Below are 10,910 nucleotides of genomic sequence, written 5' to 3'. Positions count from 1 at the left end.
CCTCTATTTCTACTTTTAACTAAAGGCAACCAGCCGGCATTAAGAGAAGAACGGTTTTGAACAAAAGCTCCAACAAGTTCCGTATAGTACACCTGCTATTTCTGATTACTATCATGTGACAACTCCCTTTTTTATTCAAGGAAAAAATGAAAAGCAAACTTTAGCTGCCGAGGATGCTTCAGATAACTCTGTTTGGATTCCGAGAAAATCTAACAAGAATATCCCCCCCAAAAAAAAAAAAGAAGGAATCTTACAAATTCTGTTTCAGTTTTAAGTCAAAATCCAAAACAAAGGAAAGCCCAACAAATCATTCTCCCTTTTTTTTGCTTTCACTTGCCTAAAAATGCAAGATCTTCAGCTCAAACTTTCTCAGGAAACAAACAAATTAATTAAAAAAAGAAATATATATATATTTATATATTTCTCAGTAACAGAAAGCACAAGTAGTAGTAGTAATACTAGTACTACAAGTACAATATATATATATAAATATGTTCCTCTTTACATTCAAACAAACAAGGAAACAAAACCCTTCTGCAAATTTTTTTTTTTTTTGCAATATATTTCCCCTTCTTTTTTTCTCTAACAATAATACAACCTTTCATTTCATTCCCCTGCTGCAAACTCTCTGAATATTTGAAGATCGCAAAAAATATTTACAAAACCAAAAAAAAAAAAAAAACCAAGAAACGATCTTCCTAAATTACCATATTAGCCCTGTCTGTCTGTCTGTTCTCTCAATCCTAGTAAAAAAAAAAAAAAACTTAGGAGACCCATTTAGTAGAAATCCTCGGTGGAAGACAAGGAGTTGAGGAGGTCAAGGAGGTCGCGAGAGTGGTCGTGTCCGAGACGAAGAGCCTCGAGGACACGTTCGAATACGAGCACGTGACACGGGATACGGAGGGCGCCCTTTTGGTCGTACCCGTATTCCTGAGCCGATTTGTTGAGCAGATTGACGAACACCGGGTGGTTGAGGAGCTCGGCCGAGATTACGAAACGCTCCATCTCGTCTCCCACGTAGACAGGGACGTGTCCTTCCGGGACCACGGAGGCGGAGGAGGAGGAGGAGGAGGAGCGGCGGCGGCTCAGCTTGGCTCGGAACGAGCTGGCTCTGCGCGAAGACGGGTGTTGTTGGGGTGCGTGAGCGTTGGCGACACGGCGCGTGTCGGCGGAGCGGAGGAGGGCGTACTGGGATGAGTCGGCGACACGGGAGAGTTTGCTGATCAATTTTCTCATTGTGGAGTCTGAAAATTTAGTTGAGCGAGTGTGTGCAATATTGAAGAGTTTTCTTCTGCTTTTCAGAGAGAGAGAGAGAGAGAGGGGTTGTGGTGTTGTGGGTGTGGTGGGTGTGGAAGGTGAGATAAGAAGAGGTATATAAAGGGCAAGAAAGATAATAAAAAAAGAGGAGAAGAGGGTAGAAACATAGAAAGGTGATGATGAGAGAATGGTTAGGAGGTACAGGTAGGCGTACTTGGCAGGTACAATAAGTATGAGAGAGAATAATAACTTTTTTTTATTATCTTTTGCTTTTTATTTTTGTTAAATATGCTTTTTTTTTTTTCTTTGTTTTTTATGTTTTTGGGTTTTTGAGAGAGAGAGAGAAAGAGAGAGAGTAGGGTGTTTGAAATTTGAAGTTGCATGGAATGGAATAAATTTCGGGAGACTATCACGGAGCTGCAAGTGAGATTGATGTTTGGCACCGTTTTGTTTTTTGTTTTTTTATAACATTTATTTATGTTGTGATTAGTAGTTTTTTTTTTTTTAAAAGTAATGTTCTCTCCTCGTATTTATGGTAGGATTTATTCATTAAATTTATGATAGGATTCACCTTGAATAAGGAAGAATGACAATTTTCCTTTGTTTCAGGAGTAACTAATAATTTTTTTTATAATCACATGCTATTTTGTAATATTTTGTTGATGTAGTAAACTTTTACTAGTTCTCATCTAGTACACTATTAACATTATTTTTTTTTTTGAAACTTTTAACAGTGTTTTTTATTTGTCAATAACCATTCACTCCATCAGAAATTTATAAAATAGTTTGTGTTTATTGTATTTTTATTTCACAAAAAAAAAAATTTATAAATTTTCTTTTTTTATTATCATGTCAAAATTTAATTATTTTTTGCTAGTTAACTCTTTTTTTTAATGAGTTTGATGAGGTTTGAAATTTATTATATCTATGTTATGATGATTATTTTTTATTAGCATATCAAAATACTAATATGTTTCAATTTTTTTTTTTAAGTATAATGAATCTAAGTCAAATTAATAAACTTTACTAGTTGGGTTAAGTGAAATCCATTTTTGTGAGTTCACTTTTATTTCTAATTTTATTGATTTCGTTTTCAAAAAAAAAATATTGATTTCACTACATTAAAGAGAAATAAGATTTTTTTTTTCTTTCCCAAATCCGCTTGTAAGAAACTTCCTCGTTACATTACATGCTAGTTCAAATGAATTTAGGTTGGGTTTAGAAACTTGGATTTGGATTTGGATTTAGATTTTGATTTGAAATTAATAGATTTCAAATTCTTAGTAGATTTGTCAAATCCAAATCCCTGACATTTTTTAAACTTTCCAAACAAGTTATTTGGATTTTAATCACTTAAATCTAAATCCAAATTCAAATCCAAATGCCCAAATCATGCCATCCAAACACACAAGAAAAATTTATCCACTTAAACTAAGAGATTTTATTTTATTATTTGGCTCTTTCTTATTTTATCACATATTTTTTATAAAAAATGAATTTTTCTATATTATCATTATATTATATTCTAAATATTTTTTCCTTGTTTGTTAAACTAAAATTTAATGATCATTTTTTGAATTATCAAAAAATAGGTGATCATTTTATAAAAATGGGTATTTTTTATGACTTGAATCTTGTATAGTTTTATGAATAGTAATGAAAATCAAATTATATTTTTATAAAATCAGAAAATATACTGTAGAAAAATATATCAATTTTACATTTTAATGCTATCGAAACAAAAGAAAGCCATTGGGCATTAGGGTTGGGTGTTCTTATTACTGGTACAACAAAATTTGTTTAAAATAGAATGGAGGGGTCAAAGTCAAATTTAAGTTTTTATTACTGGTACAACAACTCAGAGATGCATTAATTTTTTTTTTTTTTTTTTCAAAATCTAATAAAAGGCCATACTTTCATCTTCTTTCAAAAAGACAGTACGGAATAACCGTACGGTTTTTAAAGATATTTCACTGTTGTTATCTTGCATCATGTTACACGAAGTCAATAGCCAAAAATGATACACGAATTCACCGTAAATAGTATTTTTTTAAAATAATAATATATAATATTATATAATTTACATGATAGTAATAAATTTATTGGTGTATATAATATATAAGAACGTTGCTAAGAATTACAATTTGACCATTATAACTTGTTTAAATCACTTAATAATAAGGCATCTAATTAAAATTCATGGCCATAAATATTTGATCATAATGATTTATAATAGATTTTTCTCTAAATTGGTAAGAGATTTGAGGTTCCAATTAGCTCAACTCGTAAAATCTCTAATGGTTGAATAAGAAATTTGAGATTCCTCATCTACATCAAAAACCGATTTATATCTCGATCTGATAATAAAGAACTATTATCAAGAATTGACATTGTAGGTTAAAACTCTCTAAAAAAAAAAGATTTATTTCTAAAATAATTAAGAGAAAAAATGTCTATAAAACTTTTATATATATATATATATAGAGAGAGAGAGAGAGAAGAGAGAGAGGAATTTAAAATTCTATGATACTCATTTCATAATTATTTCTTTTTATTATTAGACTATCAATAAAAAAAAAAAATTATGTATAAACAAGGATTATTATTTTATAGTCTAATGAAAAAATAAATTTTTTGGTGAAAAGAGAAACTACAGCATATGGAATGAGTTTAATTTTTCCCAAAAACTAGTTGCTAATTAAAGCTATCTAAATTAATACCTGCATCTAGATATACTCAAGCTATAATTAATAATAACATTAATTTGTAACTCAAATGGGCTTAGTTTTGAAACCATAACATTAATTTTGTAACTTAAATTGGCTTAGTTTTTTTTAATATATATATATATATAAAGTTAGAAAGTATTTATCTTTATCAAAAATAATATATATTAAAGTTTTTAAGATAACTTTACCATAAAAATTTTAAAATAAGTGGATTTGATTTTATCGCATCATCAATGACTTAAATACACATCTAAATATTCTCAAAAAAATAAAAATCAACATCTAATTATTTAGTAATGTTAATTTAAATGGTTAAGAATTATGATATGATAAAATTCATTTTAATTCATTTCACATAAAATATATATTGCTTTTAGAGCATCTCCAATAGATTGGCTACATCTATTTTTTGGAGAAAAAACTCTACTGTTCACACCTCAACAGATTCTCTAAACACAAAACTTTTTAAATATTTTTTGAAGTTGCTACAGTGCTTCTCTAGATCTAGAGAACACTATAGCAACTTCAAATGAATTTTTCCTCCTTAAAAAATTTAAACAACCGAATAAAAAACAATTCTTTCTCTCTCTTCTCATCTCTTTGTTTCTTCTCTTTGTTCTTCACTCTCAAAAAGCGTCTCACATAATCCAAACACAAAACATAAAACAAAATTCAATTCTTACAATAAAGTTGAATCAGGAAAAGAAGAAGAAGAAGAAGAAGAACAAGCCGATCTGACCCAATCTGGTGGTAGGGAGGAGGACGAGTGGTGGTGGGGTGGCAAACAGAGTAGTGTTGCATGGTGAACGCCGATCTCCACCGGCTTTGTCCTTTTGATGACCTCGATCTCCACCGGCCTTCTATCTATGCAAGAGTCTTTCTCATCTCTCCCTCTCTCTTCTCTTTCTCTGATATGAATATGTGATAAATGTGAAGTAAATGTAAGGCTGAGTAATAAATTGGGTATGAAAATGTGTGTAGTCTTTATCCGTTAGTTTTTTTTTTTTTTTTTAAATGTAATTGTGTGGTATTTTTTTTTTTTTTTTTTTGGATTCAAACGTGTGGTATTTAATATTAAGAAATGACAATTAAGAAATGCTACCACAATATTTTCACAATAAATTTTAAGTAATAGATTGTTAATAGCTAATATTGTGAGTCAAAAAATAATTTTAGTGGTGGGTTCAAATTAAAACTAGTAACTTTTTCACATAAGATTTTGATGTGATTATTGTGAAAGTTTTGCAAAAAAATATTGTAGATATAACACTTTTCATTAAAAAATATAATTGTTGGGAATGAACATAGGAATAATAAATGATGATAAAAAAAGAATAATGAATGAATGAAAAAATAATATTTAAATGAGATCGAGAAAATGATAGATAATAGTAGTATATTGAAAAATGTATTTAAAAAAGTAGATTAACAAAAAGTTAAATATCACTGTTCATTGTCCAAACAATGCAAAAATTTAGATAAAATGCTTTTAGAACTCTAAGGTATATTTACCGATTCAGCAAATATATATATATAATATCGTACAGATACCAGTACAACTTTAAGAGGTAATCATTAATATAATCCTTTTTTTTTTTTTTTTTTTTGTATTTTTGAACGATAACATAATCCTACAAAGTCTAAGAGGCCATCAAACTAAAGTAAAATGAATGTACGGTAAATACGATTATTAACTGTTGATGTCATGAATGATGCAAGAAGTCACGGTGACTTTTGAATAGTCAATATTCTATAATTTCGATGACATACAATAAATTTACTAACATTATTAATGAGGATTTTTTTTTAAATTTTTGTAAGTGACAATTGATGATTTTTTTAAAGAGAGTTTTAACTTATAGTGTCTGCTTTTAATAATATCTTTTTATTATCATTAAACTAGAATACCAATAAATTTTTAGTGTAGGCGAGAATTGAATCTCAAATCTCTTATTCAATCATTAGAAATTTTACTAGCAACAATTGATGATTGGTGAGGGTAAATTCATGATTGTCTAACAATGACTAATGTTAGCTATTAATTTGTTTTCTAAATTTTTAAAATTTTCATTGCAATAATAATAATAATAATAATAATAATAATAATAATAATAATAATAAGAAAGAAAGAAGAAGAAATTTAAGCATTTAAAATTTGTTCAATTCTTCTCAAAACTTATAAGTGTGAAAGGTTTGGCTGCATTTTAATTTACTCATGCTTTGAGTAACATAATTTAATTGTACAGTTCATAATTTTGCAATTAAAAAGAATGACTCTTTTTGGTATTTTCAACCGAGATGTTTAAGGTTTTAATTCATCTCCTTCAACTATCAAATTAAAAAAAAAAAAAAAATAGGATGACTTAATTTGATTTTAGAGAACAATTTATGGTAATTCAACTGGTACCTTTTGTTATTTTTAATAGAGAGACATATAAATATTCAAATTCTCCAACATCAAATATCGATGTAAAAAAAAAAAAAAACTATAAAAATGATCTACATTGATCTAACTATAACATTTGTTTTCTTGAGATGCTAGCTGGTCCAATCCAGCTGCTTTTTTTTTTTTTTTTTTTTTGAGTACTTACTGTGCTGTATTGATCTACATGTTAATTTGTTTCTAAATTTAACTTAATTTTATATATTTATATTTTATTTCACCTCTTAAAACTACGGAAAACAAATTAAAAGTTTAAAACCATTGCGCATTTGGGATATGTTTCTGAGTATTATTATATTATATAACGATATTTGTTAAAAAGGGTTTTAAAAATAGAAGGAAAAGTACAAAGTCAAATTTAAGTTTTTTATTTACCAATACAGCTTAAAGATGAACTACCGATTTTTTTTTTTTTAACGATAAACTACCGAATCTAACCATTTATGCCTCCCGGAAAAGAATGTACGGTAAAGTTAAAGTACAGTCTACAAAAGAATTGTGTGTTAAATATCATCAATCATGATGCATAAAAATCACTGTAAGTTTGAAATAGTATTATATAAATTACATGATAGATAATGAATTTACTAGCAAAAAATAATCTTGGTTAGCATTATGAATTAAAATTTAACCATTATGTTCAAACTAGTCAATCTTTCCACACACAAAAAGAGCTTGTTAAGAATTATAAACATAAATTCTTGTCTAAATTTTTAAATTTTCATTTTAATCACCAAATTTTAGGATATAAAATTTTCAAGAGTCGTGTAACTCAATTAACATTTTTTACTATTTTCAATAAAGACGCTTAGAATTAAAATCTTTTCTTCTCCAACTATGGAATTATTAAATAAACATGTCTTATTTTTTCATAATCAAGTCGTACATGTGGAATGTACATAATTGCATACCTAAATTTTAATCAACTAATTCTAGATTAACAAAATTTAATTGGTATTAGTTATTATTTGGTAACTTAAACTGGAATCCGATTGGTTTTGTAAGTAGATCATTTTATGAAAAAAAAAGTACAATATTGTCGTCATGGAAGTTGTACTTAGTAGAAATGTGACAATATATGAAAATTGTATTTTGTCAATGTGATACTCTTTAAAATATAATGATATCTACCTGTAATTAAAAATATATTTAAATTTCACCTTTTAATGCTACTCAAAACAAAAGAAAACCATTGCACATTCTGGGGGATGTTCAATTGTCATAAGTATTACATAAGAAATTGTATTAAAATTGAAGAAAGGGTCAAAGTCAAATTCTAAAATTTAAATTAACATTGTATGTTTGTAACTTAGGTAAACTAATCCTACCTCATAGTGGCCATGAATTTCATTTGTTCTTTCTACAAGAAAGTACATGCAGTACGGAAATACGGTATGTAAGATTATTTATTGTTGATATCATAATAAATCATAATACGAGAAGTTACCTTGACAACTTGACAAGTATAATAATTCATATTATAAAACCTTGAGGGGGGAAAAAAAAATCATATTGTAAAACCTTGAGAAGTACATATTAATCAATGTGCATGTGTATTTATTCGAAAAGAAAAATTCAAATGTATCTGTTTTTCGCTTTATGATAAATTTAATAAACTCAAATCTATAATAATATTTTGACTAAGATAATTGAGCTTGTTCAAGAAGCTTTTCAAAAGACCCCTGCTAGTTCAATTGGCATTTTTTAGTCTTTCCGATAGAGATATTTAGAGTTCAAATAAAAACACATGTGCATTAATTGTGTGTGTGTATATATATATATATTATAAAATTTGTATTTTTGGGTTCTATTTAACTTAATTAGTAAAAATTTTTGTCATTGACTAAATGACCTGGGTGCAAATCCAACCTAAAGATAGGGTTATAAATGATCTGAGTTTTGTAAATCAGCTACTTGAGCTTTTCAAAAATTTAGAAAGCTTGAACTTAGTTTGATTCATTAGTCAAGTTAAGATCAAGCTCAATATCAAGCTTTTGTACTTGAGATTGAACTTAAGTACATTATCAAAACAATTTGGTTTGGATGATTAGTCACAAATCTCAATTACTTAAAGTCATATAAGATATGAGTTTATTTGTCAATCTTGTAACAAGCTTATTACCAAAACTATAAATGAGTCTATACTTTACTTGTTTTTTAATTGAGCCCTAATCTTCAATAGTCTATTCATAAAAAAATTGTCAATTGGTTAAGTCACAAAATATGCTACACAAAGTAAATCATAATGAGATAACAAGATGGTGATCTAGGAAAAACCAATGGAACGTAAACTAATTTGTCAAGCTTCTAGATCTTGTTGCACGTAAACCTCCCTCTTATGATTCCGAGTATCCAATCAAAGGTTTTGTAGGGTTCAAATTCTTTACGTAAACCCAAAGACAATTAATTTGTAGAGTATGGGTCAAAGAACTAGAATTAGTAAGGGATTAATAACAATGGATCATCACCATTTCAACAGTGCATTGATCAGTTTGTATACATTGATAGTTTAAATCACTCTCTTGTTTTCCTTCTCTCTCTTTTCTCTCCTCCTTCTTCCGGGGTTCAATTGACAGGTGCTCCCTTCTATTATATAGTCACTCCTACCCTCATCTCCATCGTCCACGTGCTCCCCATCTATGAACTTGCTCAAGTACCTGTCACGTCAGGCAGCTTCTTTTCATCTCTGTGTGAGTGGCGGTAGGTTAGGATGTACTGTTCAGAGGTCTTCTCCACATAAATGCAGCCAGAAAAGCTGTTGCAATGCATTGAATACGGTGGCAGCAGCCTTTCCCTCAGATATTTCCCCATCCTTATCGTTCCTGAATATGCTTTGAGCTTATCTTGATCAGGTGGAGTCCTCGGACAGTCATTCGGGCTTTTCCCATTTATAGTTTTTTTCACAATTATTAATATGATCTGTTGTGGGGGTAGAATTAGATCAACATCTCTTTTTAATATATATGTCTATTGACTATTTTTAAAAATATCATGTTTATAAATTTATTGTTTTTTAATAAAAAATGCTTTATAGGTATGTATTATAATATTTTATAAATTAGAATAACATGAGGAAAGCATATAATCTATGTTTTAGTAGTGAACCATAAATCTTTCTTTTTATTTCATCCACATTAACTCATCATATTAATAGTTTAAAAAAATGTTCCATCTATAAATTTATTGTTTTTTATTAACAAATGTCTTATAGGTATGTATTATAATATTTATAAATTACAACAATATGAGAGAAGCAGAAAATCCTTTTTTTAGAGTGTTTTAACTTATGGCGTCTGCTCCTAATGATAACTTTTTATCATCAGACCAAGACACTAATTAGTTTTTGTTGTAGACAAGAATTGAACCCTATATCTCTTATACAACCATCAAAGACTACCAATTGAGCTAACTGGAACCCACAAGAGAACCAGAGAATCTATGCTAGTAGTAAACCATAAATCCTTCTTTTTGATTGCATCCATATTTAGTTAAAGCATGTACACAAGCCATTCATCTCCCTGTAATTGTTGCCATTCCTATTCAGCTTAAAAGTCTTTATCAATTCATTCGCAAGAGATAAAATCCTGACTTTTAAATAACCTAGCTACTTGAACTTGACTACATTATGAGTCCCAATTGCTCTAGGACCAAAGGCAAATCAATTGTCAGTGTTTATTCCAATTATCCTTTCCCTTTTGCTATATTTATCTAATTGATAAAATAATTAAATTTATTATTTCTTAGTAACTTAAATTTTCAAAATATGTAAATTTATTATTGAATCAAAGTATGAAGTTCTAAAAACGAACTTTATCTCTAGCTTGCCACTCATTTAAAAATAAATAAACAAATCTTGTGTGCACGTTAGATCTCATTTAACAATGGTGATTTAGGCCCACACATGAAGAGTGATATTTGATTAAATAATAAAATTAACAATTTAAACTTTTGGGATCTTTAGTAATTTAACATTATAGCTTTAAGAACAGAAAGTAACCTTTATCAAAACAATCAAATCCACATTAGTAATTACAAATATTATTATGAAAACCTTAAAAACTTATATTAATTTTTTAAAAACAAAGCAAAAATAATAATAATTAAAAATTTATTTATTATATCATTGATACTATGTAAATCGAAAATTAATTGTCATGGTAATTTATAAAATTTTGTAATAAATTTCATAGTAATTTGAGTATTTCCAAACCACAAATTACAATATATTAACACCCCAAAAAAATAATAAAAATAAAAACAGCACTAGCAAAGACAACTTAGTTAACTATATAATCTTTATGAATTGAACTATGAAGTCCTAAAGATTTTTTTTTTTTTTTTTTTTTCTAATGAATGGAAACTCTCTCTCTCTCCCATGCCTATCTAAACCAATTCAATGCGATCATAGTTATGTAATTTTGTAGAAAATTATAGTAATTTACTAGTAATGCATGCGCCTTCAATATTCGTCTACGTTGCGC

The 10,910-nt window shown here is 28.2% G+C and overlaps 1 protein-coding gene across 1 annotated transcript; it reads right to left on the bottom strand.

Moving 5' to 3' along the window:
• Positions 1-428: 428 nt before the first annotated feature.
• Positions 429-1,369, bottom strand: LOC111999326 (auxin-responsive protein SAUR72). Its single transcript, XM_024031453.2, has one exon. It carries the CDS (start codon positions 1,234-1,236, stop codon positions 778-780), a length of 459 nt encoding a protein of 152 aa, XP_023887221.1. The 5' UTR covers positions 1,237-1,369; the 3' UTR covers positions 429-777.
• Between the last annotated feature and the right edge of the window lie 9,541 nt (positions 1,370-10,910).

The sequence above is a fragment of the Quercus suber genome, unplaced genomic scaffold (assembly GCF_002906115.3).
Source record: "Quercus suber isolate HL8 unplaced genomic scaffold, Cork oak 2.0 scaffold_631, whole genome shotgun sequence".
NCBI lineage: Eukaryota > Viridiplantae > Streptophyta > Magnoliopsida > Fagales > Fagaceae > Quercus > Quercus suber.
The sequence above is the reverse complement of the archived record's forward strand: the minus strand, read 5'-3'. Positions and strand labels throughout refer to the sequence as shown.